The sequence below is a fragment of the Ictalurus furcatus genome, chromosome 28, assembly GCF_023375685.1.
Source record: "Ictalurus furcatus strain D&B chromosome 28, Billie_1.0, whole genome shotgun sequence".
Classification (NCBI taxonomy): domain Eukaryota; kingdom Metazoa; phylum Chordata; class Actinopteri; order Siluriformes; family Ictaluridae; genus Ictalurus; species Ictalurus furcatus.
This window is the reverse complement of record NC_071282.1, coordinates 7,856,621-7,878,258: the sequence shown is the minus strand read 5'-3', so window position 1 is coordinate 7,878,258 and position 21,638 is coordinate 7,856,621. Positions and strand designations below refer to the sequence as shown.

At 39.8% G+C, this 21,638-nt stretch overlaps 1 protein-coding gene across 1 annotated transcript in view; it reads left to right on the top strand.

Annotated features, from left to right (window-relative positions):
- Positions 1-20,633, top strand: part of ttc33 (tetratricopeptide repeat domain 33) — a 42,531-nt gene extending 21,898 nt beyond the window's left edge. The window contains exons 4-5 of the mRNA XM_053618411.1: positions 2,433-2,564; positions 19,818-20,633. Coding sequence (XP_053474386.1) covers positions 2,433-2,564; positions 19,818-20,171 — 486 coding nt within the window. The 3' untranslated portion in view covers positions 20,172-20,633. The remainder of the gene's footprint in view (positions 1-2,432; positions 2,565-19,817) is intronic.
- Positions 20,634-21,638: the final 1,005 nt, after the last annotated feature.

Below are 21,638 nucleotides of genomic sequence, written 5' to 3'. Positions count from 1 at the left end.
CCCCAATGAGCACAGTGGCCTCCATCATCCGTAAATGGAAGAAGTTTGGAACCACCAGGACTCTTCCTAGAGCTGGCCACCTGGCCAAACTGAGCGATCGGGGGAGAAGGGCCTTAATCAGGGAGGTAACCAAAAACCCGATGGTCACTCTGACAGAGCTCCAGCGTGTTTCTGTGGAGAGAGGAGAACCTTCCAGAAGAACAACCATCTCTGCAGCACTTCACCAATCAGGCCTGTAGGGTAGAGTGGCAAGACGGAAGCGACTCCTCAGTAAAAGGCACATGACAGCCCACCTGGAGTTTGCCAAAGGCACCTGAAGGACTCTCAGACCATGAGAAACAAAATTATCTGGTCTGATGAAACAAAGATTGAACTCTTTGGCCTGAATGGCAAGCGTCATATCTGGAGGAAACCAGGCACCACTCATCACCTGGCTAATTCCATCCCTACAGTGAAGCATGGTGGTGGAAGCATTATGCTGTGGGGATGTTTTTCAGCGGCAGGAACTGGGAGACTAGTCAGGATCGATGGAAAGATGAATGCAGCAATGTACAGAGACATCCTTGATGAAAACCTGCTCCAGAGCACTCTGGATCTCAGACTGGGGCAAAGGTTCATCTTCCAACAGGACAACGACCCTAAGCACACAGCCAAGATAAGAAAAGAGTGGCTACAGGACAACTCTGTGAATGTGCTTGAGTGGCCCAGCCAGAGCCCAGACTTGAACCCGATTGAACATCTCTGGAGAGATCTGAAAATGGCTGTGCATTGACGCTCCCCATCCAACCTGATGGAGCTTGAAAGGTCCTGCAAAGAAGAATGGGAGGAACTGTCCAAAAATAGGTGTGCCAAGCTTGTAGCATCATAATCAAAAAGACTTGAGGCTGTAATTGGTGCCAAAGGTGCTTCAATAAAGTATTGAGCAAAGGCTGTGAATACTTATGTAAATGTTCTTTTTTTGTTTTTTATTTTTAATAAATTTGCAAAGATTTCAAACAAATGTCTTTCACGTTGTCATTATGGGGTACTGTTTGTAGAATTTTGAGGAAAATAATTAATTTAATCCATTTTGGAATAAGGCTGTAACATAAAATGTGGAAAAGGTGAAGTGCTGTGAATACTTTCCGGATGCAGTGTGTGTGTGTGTGTGTGTGTATATATATATATATATATATATATATATATATATAAATAATGTATGTGTGTGCGCGTATATACATGTATAGTATCTATACATTACTTTTTATGGATGCACAAAAAGCACAGAATTCTACAGTCCTAGCAATCCCTAGTTGATTGGTAGAACCTGTCATTCCCCAGGGATTCGTTCAAATACCAGGTTCAATTACATTTTATTGTTGGTGTGACATTTAATTTGACTCTCTGAATTATCTTTTGTTTATTTTATCCATCAATGTGACACATGAACTTAATAAATTTTAAATAAATCCATCAATGAACGATCGTCAGCTTAGCTAACGTGATATTTGTGAATGTATGCGAATAACCAAATTGATTCATTTTAAAACATCTCATTTGGATATATTTTGGTACATTTAACAAAATATATATATATATATATATATATATGTTATTTCAACTTTTTAAAAACTTTCCTATGGACCCCCTGCAATTACACCACTGACCACTAGGGGTCCGAAGCATGTTCGTAACAGAAGTAACGTAATGAGTAAATCTCCCCCGTGCCATGCGCAGACCAACTAATCGATAATGAGATTCACTGACAACGATTTTCATAATTGATTATTATCGATTTTATCGATTAGTTGTTGTAGTTCTAGTTCGCCGCTATCCGTGAAGTGACTGTGGATTTTCTAGGCGTGTGCGCGCTTTGCCTCTCTGATGGCCCAGGACAGTTTGGCCCTCGATGTTCTTAGGGCCGCCTTGTCACCTGCCCTGAAGGCGGAGTCTCGGATCCTCAGCAGTGCATGCACCTCTGCAGTCATCCGCGGCTTCTGGTTGGAGCATGTTGTGATGGTCTTTGAGATGGTGACATCATGAATTCACTTGCTGATGTAGCTGGTCACTGATGCCATGTATTCCTCCAAGTTGGTGGAGTTGCTGTCAGTTGCACCATCCCTGAACATGTACCAGTCAGTGTGCTCAAAACAGTCCTGAAGAGCAGAGATGGCTCCTGCTGGCCAGGTTTTCACCTGCTTCAAAACCGGTTTGGAGTGTCTGACGAGCAGTCTGTATGCTGGGATTAGCATAACAGATATGTGGTCTGAGTAGTTGAGGTGGGGGCGGGGCTCTGCCCTGTACACGCCGGGGATGTTTAATGCAGTTCTATACTGCGTTAAAAATGTTTTAAAAATTTTGCATTCAATATGTGAATAATTTTGCAAATTCCATAATATGAAATTTGTACTCTGGATTTGTATTCTGTTATCATTTGAACTGTGATCGTCTAGGTTCTGACCATACTTCAGGAGGTCTTCCATGCAGTACAGGCAGCTGAGATGGCAGTCAAACTTCGTCCTATGTGGTGGGAGGCATGGCAGACTTTAGGTCGTGCCCAACTAAACCTTGGTGAGGTAGAGCTTGTAAGTACCACTTCTTAGATATTATTATGAACCTACAGTTCAAAAAACACATGACAATCTGTTTTCTGTTACACTGAATCCATTGTGATCCATGGTAGTCTTAACTAGAAATATTTAAAAATTTAAAAGGATAGAAGGCCACAAGACTCAGTATCTTACCGAAAAAAAATTTGATTCGTCCACCTTCATGCTAGGAGGGGTGACCTTGAAGAGTACATAAAATTCCCTGTTGGAATAACATTTTACCCACATGCAGGTGAATTGCCACCCTTACTCATCTGATATTCGGAAGATATTGAGATATTAATGATAATAATAGTGATGATAATAATTAATGAGTAGAACATTTCATTATGAATTAATATCCTCTATGGATGTCACGATACCAAAAATCTTGTAGTTGGTACCAATACCACTAAAAGTACACAATACTCGATACCAAAGTCAATACCACGGTGTGGTATAAAAATTCAATTTAAAGAATGTGATTAAAAACTCTCCTGGAGGACATCCTCCTCTGGCAAAAAGAGAGGGAGAGGGGGATATTTTAGTTATCAAACACTGTCTGACAATGACTAATAAAACAGTGGAGGCTACAAGTGCTAAGGTGCACTCCTAAACACGCACGCACACACACACACCCACCCACACACCCCTTATACTCTGAATGCAAGCATTAGTTTAAATTCACTGATATGGTGGCAGGCCTAAAAGATTTATTAAAACCAGTAACATTTGAATAATTATTAGTGACATTAGACTACATTTTGCTGACAGGTCACGGGTTGAATGGCGATGCATGGTGGCCCATTAGGAGGTAGTTTATAACATTGCAATGTGTTCGCATCATTAACAATTAACTGGTTATCGCAAACATTACATGGAGCATAACGTTAGCTGGCCACAATGCCAGCTGCCTCAAACAAACAATAATATAGGACTGTCTTTCAGGTGCTTTGCCAAATTCCAGGCGTTTCCTCGCTTTGTTTGAAATGAACGATAGCGTCGGTTGAAAACCGTAGTTTTTCCCGTGTGCTTGTAGGCGTTCTTCTTCTTCTTTACTACTTGTGGACAGACTAAAACACTTGCAAGAATTGCAACCTCAGTAACTTCATTACCAACGGTAACTACGCTACTGCAGAAAAACAACTAGATCAATTTGTGAAAATGGGCGTCACCTGACCAAATACTTAACTTGTATCTTTGCAACGCTTTGATTAATCAAAATTCTTTTGATAACTTTTTGTCATGAGGATCTCGGGATGATCAGTTCAAAAAAAGTAGGTTTTTTTAAAAAAAATAGAATGGCAGAATTTTAAACTTCTCTGTGGCTGAAAAACTGATAAACTCATTTGTTGTCACTCGGATAGATTACTGTAATGCCGTTTTAGCCAGAGTGTCTAAATCCACAATCAGTAAACTGCAATATGTACAAAACTGTGCTGCCAGGATCCTGACTGGGACCAGGAAATGTGAACATATTACTCCTGTTTTGGAGTCCTTGCACTGGCTCCCGGTCAGGTTCCGTGTCGATTTTAAGATTATGATGTTGACATACAAGGCAATACATGGCTTGGCTCCTCATTACATATCTGCTTTATTAATTCCATACACCCCAAATCGCAGACTGCGCTCCTCACAGTGTTATCTGTTAACTGTTCCACAAACACACTTAAAATCTTCCTCCTGTACTCAGGGAAGCTCAGATCTGTGGCATTTTTAAAGCTCAACTCAAGACATACTTTTTTAAACTTGCATTTGCCTGTTGATGTTTACTTTTATTATTATTCTTATTGTTATTCTTATTAACTTTTATAATGCTTTATTTTTCTGTGTACTGCTTATTTTGTGTACAATGCTTTGAGAAGCTGCTTTTAAAGGCGCTTTATAAAATAAAGTTTATTATTGTTGTTATTATTATTATTATTATTATTATTATTGTAGATAAACATATAAATGAGATTTCAAATTCAAATCAGTTTTATTAGTATAGGGTTTTTAACAATGGACATTGTCCCAAAGCAACTTTACAGAAATATATCAGTTCAGGATATAGATTTAAAATTTATGAATTTATCCCTAATGAGCAAGCCAGAGGCAATGGTGGCGAGGAAAAACTCCCTGAGATGTGATGAGGAAGAAACCTTGAGAGGAACCAAACTCAAAAGGGAACCCATCCTCATCTGGGTGACATCAGATATTGAAATTATAAATAAATAAATCCCTTCTACAAATGTACAAATGGTGAAATAGTGCAGTTGTGTAACCAGGAAAATTCATTACAGTTTTTACGTGGTCTATTTTGTTGAACTTGTCCACTGTTCACTGATGGAGACTTGAGTACAAAACTATTTTTGGCAATTGCAGTCTTAAATCTATCATAGCAGTTGTAGTCCTAGCCATCATAATATAAATGTTCATATGAATTGAGGTTCAAAGCCATCTTTATGGTTTTTAAGTGGTACGATCCTCAGTAATCTCAATTATCTTTAGGCTGCACCATGTGGGACAATCCTCAGCAGCAGCAAGTGACTTCCAATTGGTGAGAACTCCAACCAGAAGTAGGGCGTCAGGATGGGTCAGGCAGGATTTACACTTGTTAGGGCTTAAAGCAAGGATTAAGAAGAAACAAAAATTTTATTCTATCTCACATAGTTGTTAGTTATAGAGTCATTAGCTAAAACATAAAGTTGCTTATTGTAGGGCCACCCTGTGGCCGACAAAAATCTGTAAAAAAAATAAAAAAATAAATAAATAAATGTTTTCATAAGATGTACCAAGATATTCATTTTCGTAATGGTAGGCCAGTCAGATTTGACGTTATTAGACGCTGAAATTTGATTGGCTGCTGGTGGCCATGTTTTTTTTATTTATGCAAGTCATATTAGAGGATATGTTAGAAAGTCCACCAAAGAAGATATACCAATTTCCAACTTCATTGATGATACTATTGCGGAGTTACAGTGATCTTTTAAGTTGTAGCACCCCCTATGGGCACAATTTAATGAAACTTTGTGAAACTTTGTCCTCCGAATGTCCTGTAGTTTATGTATATCAAGCTTTGTTAAGTTTTGATATTGCTTTCGGAATTTTGTAAAAATGGGAATCTATGGGAATTGACCAATTAATTCATTAATATCTTTGCAACGCTTTGACCAATCAAAATTCTTTCAATAACTTTGAGGCTCTGTGGATCATGCACGTCATGTTTCATGCAAATCAGACTAACGGCCTAGGAGGAGTTAAAAAACCCTTGCCCTTACAGTTCCAGAACGCAAAAATGCTTCTTATAGTGCCACTCGTACTGTGTGTCAATGTGCCTGAGTAGTGGGTAGGATTTCTGACCATCCCACCAAATTTGGTGTCTCTACAACTTAGTCTCTGATGCCCAGACACTTTTAGGGGGAGAAAAAGAATAATAATAATAACTAGATAGGTTAATCAGCGACAAAATTTTGTAATTCTGATCACTCTGAAAAGTCATAGCAAGTTGAGTCAGAACAGGCTGAAGGTCAGTGCCGAGTTTGGTGCATGTAGTGTCATGGAAATTAGACAACACGCGCAGACTCGTCCTCTCAGGTGCAAAAGTTTTATTACAGAGAGAGATGAATACAGGATAGAAGATGAGAGCGCTCTGAAGCACTCATCTCTTACATGCACTATACAAGATAAGGAGTGCTGGACATCTGTGAGTCTCGAAAAGGGAGTTCTATGTGGTTTCAAGGTCTTAGCCAATGTGCAGACACTCAAAGACAAAAACATTTTTGTCTCCAACAGAAGAGAGACGAGAAACATTCTGTGCTAATCTACATGGCATGACCTTACATAGTATCTATCTGCTACTGCAAGTACACATAAAACAAAGAAAGAATAACAAATTCTCTCACATTTCCCCCCTTTTATCATATTAAAATGATAAAATAAGGAAAGAAATTATCATGCTGCATAAACATCAGACGTTCAGACTTATTTTATGGTTCAACTGAACTCATCATAATACAGATATAATAGGAAAAGCATCAGCGTTTGGTCATCAGTCACTGCTCTTACCGATTGGGCAAGACAGTGTTGGAGCAGAGAAAGAATACATGGGAAACAAATGAACAGAAGTAATAAGACTACTATCTCGTAGTCTAAGTAATAAGCACCACCATGGTCGCGTATGGGGCCAGCTACCCAAACAGGTTATATAGTGGGCCCCATGACCGTCTTCCAAGCTCATCGGTGTATAGCTGATGGGTAACCTGCTTCATTTGGTCTAGAGCTGTAGGGATATTACCAAAAGCATCATCATTCGCAGGCACCTAGGTGCAACACTGATCTCCTACCTTAGTGTGAACACCTCCTTCCTTAGCTAGAAGTATATCTAGAGCCATATGGTTCTGTACAGTGGTGAGACGAATAGCTGTTAGTTCTTTCTTGATGCTGCTGATGGCCAATGTAGTGGCATTGGCGAATGTAGCCAGCCTATAGTGGATCACTTCAATTTGATTCCAAAGTTGAGTGATTCCATATTGAAGAAAGAACACATCCCAGAACTTAGCCCCTTTGTCGTTTAGCTGATGTTTTGGGGGTGGGAAACTTTCCTCGGATTTCAACGAGCGCCTGCTTCGTGTCACCTGTGTGGCATAGACCAAGGTGAGGGGATTGCGTAACTGTGCAAAAGTGCAAACGCCATTCCAATTAGAAGGAAGGTAGAAATAGGCCTGCAACCCACATATCCAATACCAGTTGGGCATAAATAATGTCCCCAGCCTTCCGGGGTGGAGGAGGGAGCAGGGTGGTGAATAGCATGAGCAGTTACAGTTATATTCATTAAATATGGTTTGACACGATGAGTCCGGGAGAGCTCCCAAGAGCCTTATCCCTGTGCGATTGAGACAAATTGGGTAGGGTTTTTGTGGCTTGCTTACTGTAATATAGGCTAAAGGGGGTCCAACGTAATGGGAACGCGATTCTTCGGTATCATTGGTATATTCCAGTGACATGAAGAAGAACGATGAGTGGTTGGCTGATAAGCCGCAGTTATTTTCAAAATGTCCTGGTCTCCACCTATTGAGGCTGACACATGCCATCTGAGTGAGGGTGATATTAATCATGTGTTCGAGAGGCCCGAGGAAGAAGGGGCTCTCTACTGAGGATAGTAGAATAATGCATACATAACAGTGTTTGGAGACGTTATGCTGGTGGGCAGTGAGGGTAGCGTACCGTCAGAAGGTGTTATGAGAATATAGGTGGATTCCTATGCCCACCTGAAGCAGTGCGAGGGCGGGTAGACAGCATAGAATAACCATTACGGTTTTGTTCAATGAGGGGGCGCATCACGTTATTAGGATAACACTGTTGGCAATGATTCTTATGACCAACGGCAATGCAGAATGGTTTAAGAGGTGGCCAATATCTGGGCATGTGCCAAGGTTTATTGATTTGTATCTAATCTACAACAATAGTCAGTCAGGGAGCTCTGAGGTTGGCTATGTGAAGTAGCAAACTCTCGTCGTCTTAGTCGCCCCTCCCCCTGGCCACATTGCTAGATAATATGCACCGACAAAATTTAATCCATTTAACCACCATATGTTGCTGTCATAAACATCCTCCGTGAAAACCACATGTTCTGGGTTATTTCTTAACACTCTCGGCACCCACTCATAACTCGTGCTAGTCACCCTTATATCCCTCCACTGCTGCGGGTAGAGTAAGGCCTGTTAACTGTCCACTTATATTAGTGATAGGGCAGGCTACCAAATACCACCTGATTCTTTCAGTTGTAATGTCTTGTGAGACTGGTGTGGTAATATGTACCCGAGTGCAGTGTGTCTTGTGTCTATATGCAGGTCGTCGCTCGTGAGCATTGGTCCTCCTAAAGGCCTCTTGATAGAGAATCACTTTCAAGTCATCCTGTCAAAGTCCCATCTTCTCCAGCTCAGTGCTTGGCTCTGGCACTCTCCTACAGTGGCTGGCATGTACCCACGTGGCTCTCTGGCTGACCTTTACCACGGAGTGAGTGACGAAGAGGATCCGGAATGTCCCCGACCACTGTGGCTTGTTCCAGCTGGTTCTGTGGAAATCCTTAATCACGACCCACTGTCAGGTCGTGCAGCGGGTCTGTTGCTGGTGCTGGAAGTGCTGCCTTTGCCTGTTTATGGATAGAGTGCAGAGCAGAGGACAAGGTTGCACAGTAATTTAACACTGCGTCATCACATGCTGCAGCGTCGGTAAGAGGAGCTGTCACAGGCCCAAACAGTATCTCAAAGGGCCATACTTGCATCTTTCCCTCATGCGCATCTTCATCAAAGCTATGGGAAGAAACGTTGTTCATCCTAGGCCTGTTTCAGAACAGCATTCGCTCAATTTGTTTTTTAGTGTCCCATTTTCTCTCTCTACCGCCCCACCACTAGCTGGATGATATGCACAGTGCTGCTTCAAGTCAATACCCAAATATTCACCCACCTGCTTAAGGGCCGCACTAATGAAAGGTGTGCCGTTATCACTGAAGATTTTAGTGGGGATTCCCCATCTAGGAATTTATTTCCGTAAACAGCGCCTTCACTACTGCATCAGAGTCTTGTTGGGAGGTAGGGAACACTTCCACCCATTTAGAAAACATGTCTACCATTACCAAACCAGAATTTCTTCCCTAGGTGTTCGTTCAGTGATATCCAACTATAGATGGTCAAATGGTTTGTCTGGAGCTGGGTGAGCTGCCTGTTCCACCTTCAAACCTTGACCCACGTTGTGAGTGACACATACTACACACCTGGAACAAAAATTTTGAGAGTAATTAGAGAAGCCCTTAGTGAACCAGTGCTTGGTTATCGCTGCTGTCATTCCCGCTTTTGACACGTGATCTCTTCCATGCGTCAACTTTGTATAATATGGGGACATGCATTTTGGGAGACAAGGGCGACCCTGGGGGCACCGCCAACTCAGTCAACAACAGTGCAGCCTGCTTTGCGCCACGCAGCCTTTTCCTCCACTGTAGCTTGTGCTTGGAGGTCTGAAAGCTGTAGAGAAGGAGTGATTATTTTCTCAGAGGATAGTGCACAGTGTTTTGGGACTGTAGATGCAGCTGCTTGCTTTGCGCAATGTCCGCTCAAGCATTTCCTAGGGAAACAGGGTCTAGTTTTTTATTGTGTGCATCACATCTGCATACTACAATACCCTTGGGGAGGAGGACAGCATCCAACAACTCAGACACTAGATTGTGGTGGGCTATGTGTGTTCCTGAGCTCGTCAGGAAGTTCCTGTGTTTCCAAATTGTCCCACAATCATGCACTACACCAAAGGCATACCTACTGTCTGTGTAAATTGATACAGATTGCCCCTTGGCATACTTATATGCTTCTATGAGGGCATGCAATTCAGCTGCCTGGGCTAAAAGGTTTGAGGGGAGACTTCCTGACACAACATTCTTGTGTGCGGGCACTACTGCATTGCCCACTCGATTTTTACCTGACTCTGGGTCACGTGACGCTGACCCCTCCACAAAGAGGATCAGATCTGGGTTTTCCAATGGAACATCCTTCAGGTCGACTCTAGGAGAGCAGAGTTCGTTAGTCAGTACGACACGTGCATGTGGCTCCCCATCTCCCTCTGTTGGAAGATGAGTAGCAAGGTTAAGGACAGTACATGGTTTTCTAATGACATTTGGCATATCTAGTAGTACAGTGTTATAGCGCAACCACCGCTGGCTAGACAGGTGTGAGGTTTTCTGTTCAAGCAGGAGTAATGACACTTCATGTGGAACCAGGGGGGTCAATTCTGAGTAACCTACCAGGTCTCTGGATGCCACTACAGCTTTCTCGGCCACTGCAACTGCACTGCACACAAGGAGGGAACCCTGCTGCTACAGGGTCTAACTTACCAGAGAAATATGTCACAGGTCTCATTTTATCTCTGTGTTTCTGTAACAAGACTGAGGTCATACAGCCAGATTTCTCATACACAGTCTGCACAAAAGGTTTCTTTGGGTCCGGAAGTCCCTAGGGTGGAGTTGTTTGCAGAGCCTGCTTTAGTTCTACAAAGGCTCTCTCTGCTTCTGGCATCCAGCTTACCTGTGAGTGAGCCGTCATCCCCAGTGGGTGTGCAATATCTCTGATGGGTGCCTCAAGAATGAAGTAATTTGGAATAAAAGTTCTACAGTAGGAGCACATGCCTAAAAAAGATAGAACCTGTTTCTTTGTCAAAGGCATGGGAATCTTCTGAATTGCAGATACTCTGTCAGCTGAGTTTCTTTCCCTTTTCAAAAGTGTCATGACCCAAGAATCTCACTTCTCGCTGCACAAACTGTAATTTTGAGAGACTGGCTTTGTGTCCCTCTTTAGCGAGATGTTGCGGTAATTTAATGGTGTCAGTTTCACACTGTGCCCTGGAGGGGGCGCAAATCATCAGATCATCAACGTACAATACCCATGACATAGATGGGTGAAGGTGTAAGGACGACCATCAAACATTAAGGCAAACACAAACTGGCTTTCTTTGTCCAGAAGAATACTGAAGAATGCATTGTCTATATCTACTACTGAAAACCATTCACTATTTGCTGGAACTCGACTTAATATAGTGTAAGGATTTGGCACATCTGGAGCTCTTTGCTTTACTGCTGCATTAACTGCTTGCAAATCTTGTACAAATCTCCATTCATCAGGCTGTGGGGGATTTCTTGCCTGCAAAGGACCGTGACGTGTTCTTTGTCTGACCCAACTGCATGGTCCAGACTCTAAGGACCTCTATGGCATGATGGGAGTTCAGTATTCTCCAGCACAGTATGGCAACAACTATTGGAATGTGACTCTGTGCCTTTCCCACTGCATGCAATCCACAACACCAGTGGAAGACATCTCTGCCACCGGACCGTGCTGAAAGGCTTGTCTTGGCGTTAGGCTTGAGCCCAGTGAGGAGTGCCAAAGCGCCAGCTCTGCCTGGAGTTCACCAGCAGCTGAAACAGGCACATTGAGTGTGAACTTGAAGCGTCCGTTTAAAAAAAAACAAAAAACAAACAAACAAAAAAAAGATAGAAATTTTAAATAATTTAAAAATCAAATTCTCATACCTCAATTCTCTACCTCATACCAGAAGGGAACTTCTGGCAGAGTTCACATTAGTAAGTATTTTAACTGTTCCACACTTCCATTAAAAAAAAAGCATCCTGGGCCTTGTGTTACATTAAACTCTTATACAGTACATTCAAGAATTTGGGAATCATTTAGTCTTTAACTGTGGAATGTAAATATAAGCTTACCAATCCTCTTTCCAGAGACCTTGGCATTAATTTATAATTGCAGTATATGCTTGTCCAATTTGCTTAGATAACATTTATCAGGGGTCAGCTCATAACAAATAATAGTTAGATTGTTTGTTTAATGATAAATAAGCATTTATTGATCAACACCACATCTCTGTTTGACATTGTTAATTTGCAAAACACCCAACTGAACACTGTACTTCCATATTTGGATAAATATGCACACTAGGGATGTCACGAGAACCTATACCTCGGTACCAACATTCTTAAAACGTGATGGTACTTGTTTTTCTGCAGTATCGTAGGTACCGTTGGTGATGAAGGTACCGAGGTTGCAGTTCTTCTGGAACTGATCGGGGCAACAAATACGCGTAAGTGTTTTAGTCGGTCCACAAGTGGTATTAGAAGAAGAAGAACGCCTACAAGCACACAGGAAAAACTACATAAGACGGCGACAAGTTTAGCGCTGCCCCGACTCATTGAGAGGAAAAGAGAGGAAAGCTTGTCGAAAGGAAAGGTAGCATCGGTTGCCGGTGTGCAACTGATGCTATCGTTCATTTCAAACAAAGCGAGGAAACGCCTGGAATTTGGCAAAGCACCTGAAAGACGGGTCCTATATTATGTTTGTTTGAGGCAGCGGGCATTGTTGCAGTGAAACCAGCTAACGTTATGCTCCATGTAATGTTTGCTATAGCCAGATGTAATGTTAGCGATAGCCAGTTATTTGTTAACGATGCTAACACATTGCAATGTTATAAACTACCTCCTAATGAGCCACCATGCATCACCATTCAGCCCGTGACCTGTCAGCAAAATGTAGCCTAATGTCTCAAATAATTATTCAACTGTTAATGCTTTTAATAAATCTTTTTTGCCTGCCACCATATCAGTGAATTTAAACTAATGCTTGCATTCAGAGTATAAGATGTGTGTGCGCGCTTAGGAGTGCCTTAGCACTTGTTATTAGCACTTAGCACTGTTTTATTACTCATTGTCAGACAGTGTTTGATGACTAAAATCTCTCTCTCTCTCTCTCTCTCTCACCAGTATTAGCCAGAGGAGGATGTCCTCCAGGAGAGTTTTTAATTTTTTGTTTTTTTAAAACCACACTGTGGTATCGACTTTGGTATTGAATATCGTGTACTTTGGGTGGTATCGGTACCGACTACTAGATTTTTGGTATCATGACCCCCTTAATGCACACTATACTTACCTAGGTACTCCCTAAAAATTAAGACTGAGAAATAACCCTTCCCATTATAAATTGACCCAAAAAGCGGAATTGTGAGCAATCTTCAGCATTACATTTGGACTTAAGTTCTAAGTCTAAGGAACATGGATGTTTATACTGTGTATATACACCTTGAAATGTGCACTAAAGATCAGTTTTTGTTCCAATGAGCTAGGCCCACTGTGAGCCAAGATACTGAAGTTTCTATAAACAGCTGTATAACAAAAATTTGTTGTGTGCCATGATACAAAGATGGCCATCATTGTTAAACGAAGTAAAATAAAATAAATAAATAAAGTGGTGATTTTGCAATGCCAATACATAGAGGTAACCACTCAAAAAAAAAAAAAAGTTGAGCAACCTACATTGGACCACTTGAGATTGAATGACCCTATGACAGCCTCATGCCAATCACTCTTTTCTGGCCAAAGATAAATGTACATTTGGTCTGTCAGTAACAGAAATATAAAAAAAATAATAATAATAATAATAATAATAATAAAACAAGAATGCTTATTTAATTGTAGATTCTAATTTATGTTTTTAATTTATGTTATCAAAAATAGCAGATACATCATTTAAAAGCAATTTTTCGTGCTTTGTATATTTAAAAAAAATTATCATAAATGAACTAAAACAGAAAAGGTGTCCTTTATCCTGAAAATGGTGGTTGTCATATGTGGGATGCGGAACAATCCAAAAGCAGGACAAAACTACTCAGCACAACCGCACACCTGAGTCAGTTTGCATGAGCTATTAACTGAGCAGTGTGTGGTGGAGCAATTTCGACCAATGCAACCCGAAATCACTAGTCATTTGCCATGCTCATAAAATTGTTATCCTGCATCCTTGCCATTGCCATGCAGAATCAAATGGCCCTATCAGTGACAAGAATTGTTGAATTATAATGGTCTTGTCTTAAGTCTTGTGTTCTGTATTTAAATAGAGCTGTTACATATTTATATTTCTTAAAATAGATGTACAACGGTGCTAAAAAAAAAAAAATCAAAAAACAAAAAAGCACCTTAAAAAACACCTACACACAAACATATCCAATATAGTCAAATGTGCCAAGTCACAGCAATTTTTGTGCACTAAGCACTAAGAGATTTTCTATAGTTAAGGAGTCTCTCCTTCCATGCTGTTAGAAATACTTCCAAGTTAGTTTGATGCCATTTACATTCGAATTTTCAAGTGGTCTGTTTTAAGGTGCATAGGTGATTGTTATACCAGGGCGCTAGCTTTTTCTCTCTAATTATTTTTCTTTTACATGGAGCTAATTTATCTAGCATGTAGTGCAATTTTGAGTCCAATACAAATGTTAGTATTAAATCAAGAGTGTAACCACCATTACGAGTGGGTCCTATTACATTCTGATTGACCCCTACTGAATCTAGAATGGAGACAACCTCTGTTCTCAGAGGGTCTTCCGGGTTATCAACAATTAATTCTTTGTCTAAAAAAAAAAACAACCAGGTTAGAGATAAAATCTGCAAATTCACAAAGGAATTGAGAATATGGCCCTGGGGGTCTGTAAATCAGTTCGGTCTTTAGCAAGCGTTGTATTCATTTCCTAAACACACCAACAACATAAATTTCAATCTGCTCAAATCTTACTTAGGATTTAGGAGGTGAGGGAGCCTTACTTCTATCATGTGTGCCAACAATGTGGAAACTTTACTATTGAATATGTAGTTGTCAACATTGATATCGTGGAAATGTGATTAAAGCAGATATTTGATGGACAAAGTTACCTTCAGGGTTTTTTTTCCACAATATTTTTATTTTTCACTTCATAACACTTTGAAATACAGCCTTTTACATTCATATACAGTATCTCAGAAAAGTGAGTACACCCCTCACATTTTTGTAAATATTTGATTATATCTTTTCATGCGACAACACTGAAGAAATGACACTTTGCTACAATGTAAAGTAGTGAGTGTACAGCTTGTGTAACAGTGTAAATTTGCTGTCCCCTCAAAATACCTCAACACACAGCCATTAATGTCTAAACCGCTGGCAACAAAAGTGAGTACACCCCTAAGTGAAAATGTCCAAATTGGGCCCAATTAGCCATTTTCCCTCCCTGGTGACATGTGACTTGTTAGTGTTACATGGTCTCAGGTGTGAATGGGGAGCAGGTGTGTTAAATTTGGTGTCATCGCTCTCACACTCTACTGTATATACACTGGTGAATTTTATATAAAATCCTCTCCCTCCAGAATGTTTAATTTTAGCAGCACCACCCATGTTACTATGGCAACCAGTAGTAGGAATGCCTACATTCATTCAAATTCAATACATCCACAAAAAACACAAAAATATATAAACAGGAGGAGCATTCCTGTTCTGAGTGTTGTTTGGTTTTTTCTTTCTTTTTTGTTGGTTTATTTGTTTGTTTGATTTATTTATATGTATGTATGTATGTATGTATGTATGTATGTATGTGTGTGTGTGTGTGTGTGTGTGTATGTATGTGTGTGTGTGTGTGTGTGTATATATATATATATATATATATATATATATATATATATATATATATATATATATATATCTCGAACAAACAAATAAACCAACAAAAAAGAAAGAAAAAACCAAACAACACTCAGAACAAGAATGCTCCTCCTGTTTTAGCTAATGTTAATCTATTCACAATTGACTTTTATAATCGTAATGATTACAAAATGAAACAAGAATATGTTGAAGGATATATCAAGTTTTACAAAGTCGGAACCCGCACTGTCCACAAATATTAGTCATCCACTCCCACATCTGTTAAATCCAAATCCTTAATACAATCAGTGAAAGGGCTCCATATATTTTCAAATATTTGCTGTTTAGCTTTCAATATGTAAGTTATCCTTTCCAATGGAAGGCTCGACAACATTTGTCTTATCCATTGAGTAGTACTTGGTCTGTGAGTCTTTGTCCACAACAGTAAGACACATTTTTTGGCATGAAGCAAGCCGAGGTCTATAAATGCTCCCTCATTTCTACTATAATTATGTTTCTCTGGGTATAAGCCCAACAGAAAAAGCTTAGGGTCCAGTAAAATTTGTTTTGAAATGATCTTCTCCATCATGACTCTTACCTCTTCCCAGAATAATTTAGTCCTTCTGCATTGCCAAATACAATGAAACAATGAAAGTTCTTCTAGCTTCCATACATTTTGTACATATGTCTGGTACGTTTTTATTATATCTATTTAATTCCACCGGTGCTACATATGTCTGCATTAAACATTTATACTGTATAAGTCAGCAACCCATAAAATTCAGATATGATACCCTTTCTCAAATTATCCTTTATCATCCTTTTTTCCATAGATGAATGTGGGGGTCTAGTAAGGGCATTAACTTGATTTGCTTTAATAAAGCTTCTAAGCTGAAGGTATTTGAAAAAATGTTTCCTATTAAGGCTGAACTTACGCCTCAACTCCTCAAAAGACATCATAATATCAGAATCTGTCAGATAAAGATCTTGGATTATTTTAAGTCCCTTAGAATCCCACAGTTTGAACGTACTTTTCCGCTCTTCCTGGAACAAAAAAAACGATTACCCCATATTGGACTATATTGCGATAATGAATGTAGGTCCTTTAAATATTTTTGTACGTCATACCATATTTTTAACATGTGTTTTAAAATTAGGTTTTTAGTTTGTTTCCGTAGTCTTTTTGCTGTGTCAGAGGTAGGGTTAGATTATGAGATTCCATTTCTGTCCAATGTTGAGACTCATTTGTTGAGAAGTAGAACATAACAGACCTCATCTGTGCAGCCCAGTAATACCACAATAAGTTTGGACATTTTAAGCCCCCTCTGTCAAATGGTAAATACAACAAAGACAAACGAAGCCTTGCCCTCCTGTTGTTCCATATAAATCTGACAAACATGGTTTTAATTCTTGAAAACAAATCTGAAGGTGGTGGTAGTGGAATATTTTGAAATAAATAAAGTAGTTTGGGTAGTATATTCATTTTTAAAATACTAATTCTCCTAATTATAGATACTGGTAGTGACATCCATCTATCAATTGACTCATTAATTTCCATCATTAAAGGTTCATAGATAAAAAAATAAAAAATAAAGCTTCAACACCGTTTTCCAGTCCCAAATATTTAAACTGTTCTACAACATTAAAGTGAATTACCTCTGAAATCGGTTTCCCTCCCTCATGTGAATTGAGCAGTAACATAGAAGATTTTGTGTTATTTACCTTATATCCCGAGATAGCACCAAATGTCTTAATTAGCTCTATCACAGCTGGAATTGATTTACTTAAATTTGACATAAATAGAATGACATCGTCAGCATACAAAGATATTCTGTGTTCTGTCTGTCCTACCGCTATTCCATAAAATTGCTGATGTGAACGTATTGCAATTGTGAGCGGTTCAATTGCTAATGTGAACAACAAAGGAGAAAGCTTTAAATGCTTCCCACTTTGTACATGCAGAAGTTTGTGTAGTATTAATTTCAAAGAACTCTTCTATCTGTGTATCTATATATTTCACAAATTCTTCATCTTGTAACCATTTATGATGAAAATGCTAGGTCTTTTGTAAAATTTTTATACAGCATGGAGCGTGATCCGAAATCGTGATAATATTATAGAAGCTGTTATGAATTTTGGGCCATAATTCTGAAGAAATTAAAACATAATCAATTCAAGAATATGTCTTGAATATACTTGAGTAACAAGAATAGGCTTTGGTATGCGGTTCCAATTCTCTCCAAATATCTAACAAATTAAATTCATTGATATAACAAAGAATAGCTGCTCTACACCTATTATGTGATTGATCCACTCTTGTGGATCTATCCATACTGGGATTCAATGTACAATTAAAATCCCCTGCTATCACGTATAGTCCTGCTAATGTCGAGAGAGTAATGTAAACAAAAAAAATTAGGATAGTCTATATTGGGGCCATACAAATTTACCAAGTTTAAGTTTTCTGATAATAGAGAATCTTGGACTATTAAATATCTTCCAAACTTATCTTTAAGCACTTGTTTCACTTGAAGTGGGACTGTTTTATGAATGAGGGTCATAACTCCTCTGGCCTGGGATGAGAATGATGTTGTGTATACACTACCCTGCCATCTCCTCCTTATCTTTGTCCTTTTCTAAAAGGTGTGTTTCTTATAGAAACACAATTTTGGAGTCCATTTCCTTTAATTTATTCATGACTTGTTTAACTTTTCTAAGTTGTTGTAGACCTCTGCAGTTCCAAGAAACAAAATTAAGAGTCACTCCTTGAGACATCTCTAATAGATGATAAAAATATATTACCTTGCAATATGAAAATAAGCTTACAGGGGAGCTTGACTAACCTGGATGCTTGAACCCGCATCCAACACACTGAACATGAGCTACTTCCCTTTTCCCACTTCCGTGAGAACCCCCCTAGAAACATGCTGACTCCCAATATTGCTAATGCCCATTCCACACTTAGTGAGGATCAGTCAAACCACTCTTTATTGTCCTCTAACTGAACACTCGCTGCCACTATCTTATGACAACAGTTAACACTCATTTGCAACATGTGAAATACGTTTGCTTTAAATCTATCCCACATAAAGTACCTGAAACTGGCTTCAGTAATGGCTAGTACACTTTCAGAATGCTGGTTAAACCAAACAGGCTATGGAATAGTGATTTAGTGCCATGTTGCTGTGTGTAAATGTTTTACCGTTTATTTTTAACTCCCGCCAGTGTAATCCTGGATTTTCTTGACAAACTCTCGCGCTTTGCTTTGTGTTTTAAAAGTATAGGTTTGTTCTTTATGTGTTACCAACAGTCTGGCAGGGTGAATCACTCCATGTCGGATCCCCAAGGTGCGCAGCTCCTGGCGGATTGTATCGAATTGTTTCCGCAGTTGGTGTACTCCCGTGGCCAAGTCAGCATAAAACCTTATTTGCTGGTTTTTGTACCGAATGTCTTTTTTAGCCTGTGCAGCTGCAATAACTGCCTGCTTATCCTTGTAGTTTAGAAACCTCGTTATTAGTGTTCTCAGCGGTGACTTGGAGCCCCTCATTGGTCCTATTCTATGTGCTCTTTCAATAATACCTGAGGATTGCAGGGCCACAACATCCAGTACCTCTGGAATCCACTTCTCCAAAAAGGAGCATGAATCCCGTCCCTCGGCACCCTCTGGCAGGCCCACCAGTCTCAAGTTATTTAAGCGGGATCTGGTTTCCAAGTCTAGGAGCTTATGCTCCAAAATCTTACTTTTTGACTCCAACTTGTTTACTGTAGCTTGCAAGTGAGCTACGTCATCCTCCGCACTTGATATCCACAATTCCGCCTGCGACACTCGTTCAGTGGAGTCATTTATCTCCTTCCTCATACTTTCTATCGCCGCTATAAACTCAGTTTTCATGGAGTTTATAGCATCCAGTATTGCATCCGCCTTCACTCCTTCCCTTGTCCCCTTTTTGTTGGCCTCATCCTCTGCCATAACTTCGTCACCTTTCTGTGTCTCATCGCGAGCACTGTAGTTAGTTAACTTCGGCTGTTTTGTCGATTTGCTATTTTCTTTACTTAATTTGCCAGATTTCAACATCGTATTATTCACACCAACACTATCCTACCACGTTTTGTTGCAAATGCGAGTGTTTTCAGTAGGAATTGTAGTAGTCAAGGCAGAGCAGCGTGAGGCACGTCTTCTCAGGTGGCCGCCATAACCGGAACCCATCAAGTTACCTTCAGTTTAACTAACTTCTTTCTGAATGCTGGTTTGTATTCAGACACCTGTCTGTGTTTGTTTCAGGCTGTACGTTCCTTCCAGGTGGCACTGCACCTGAACCCATTAGCATGCTCCTTGTGGGAGGAAGATTTGAGATGGGCGCTGCATCTGCGGGAAGAGAAACGCGCTGTGCAGCAGAAAGCCAGGCAAGATGATCAGACGCAAGGACTTATGGACGAAGCCCCAGAGCTGCAACAAGATTACGGGGACTTTGAGTGTGATGAGGTCATAGCTGCCTGCACAGCCATAGCAGACCGCCAGAAGAGATATGAAGAGTTAAAGAGGAATGTCATTGTGGATGTGCAAGATGCAATGGTAGTCAGGAATTCTGACATAAATGCTTCAAAGTATATTTTGGTTAAAGCAAGAATAATATAAGAAGTGACATTTTGTTGAATTATCTTTATTTTTTAGAGAAGTATGCATAGAGGATAATTTTTTCTTTGGAGTTATTATAGTGTACAAACTGTATTGGATCACTAGTCTCTAAGGGCACTGGCTCAGTTTGAGCCTCGCAGCTTAGTTCACATTCACAAAAATGTCATCTGCAACCCTAAATGCTTGTCATGTTTGGTTAACTTCCTGTATTTGGGTCACTTCAGGGTCAAATCACTTACTCACTACAATCAAACTGTGCTACTGAACTACACCATATCATACAGTCTCAGAATATTTTGTTTTGCATCTGAGTGCAACTGTGTTCTCACCTGCCCAAATGAATATACCAAGAGGTAAAACGCAACAGGGTTCAATTCAAACAAACTAAACACTGCACTGCTTAAATCAGCTCATTCTACCCTGATTCATTAGGCATGTTTGTGTAATGTGATGTATGTATGTGTGTATGTGTGTATATATGTATGTATATATATATATATATATATATATATATATATATATATATATATATAAATATACACACACACACACACACACATATATAAATTAACATTTTGTAGCAATTTACACAATTTCAATTAACCAAAAACAGATCAGTCGCATGGAAAAAGTAAGTACACCCCTACATTTATTACACCTTCAAATCCATATAATTTGAATCAGGTGTTTAACATTGGGTGCAAGTTATCAGAACCTGCTTAGTGAGTGCAGGTGGAACTGAGTCTTATTTATACCCCTCTCATATCAGGTGTCTGGTGTTCCCTTTGCTATTGAGGTGTGTGGTGTCATTATGCCAAGATCTAAAGAGTTCTTTAGATCTTCAGAAAAAAGGTTGTGGATGCCTATGAGTCTGGCAGGGATTTAATTATTTGAAATACATCATTCCACTGGAAGGAAAATAATCTACAAATGGCACAGATTTCAAACAACTGCCAATTTGTCCAAGATTGACCGTCCCAGCAAATTCAGCCCAAGAGCAGACCTCCTGATGCAAAAAGAAGTCTTCAAGAACCCCATTTCATCACAGGATCTGCTAGTAAGTAACTGTTGGTGCCAAAGTGCATGCTTCTATATTAAGAAAGAGATTGCACAAATTTTACCTGCATGGGAGGCATGCCAGGAAAAGCATTTGCAAGACTACAGTTTGCCAGTGAGCATATAAGCAAAGACCAGGCCTTTTTTAGAATAATGTGCTCTGGACAGATGATTCAAAGGTCGAGCTGTTTGGCCTTAATAACAGCAGACATGTTTGGTGCAGATCAAAGACAACTTTTCAGGAGAAGCACCCCATTCCAACTGTGAAGTACGGTGGTGGAAATGTTATGGTTTGGAGTCGCTTTGCTTCATCAGGGACTGGACTGCTTGCACTCATTGATTCAACTATGAATTCAGCATCATATCAAAGAGTGCTTGAAGATAATGTGAGACCATCTGTCTGAAAGTTGA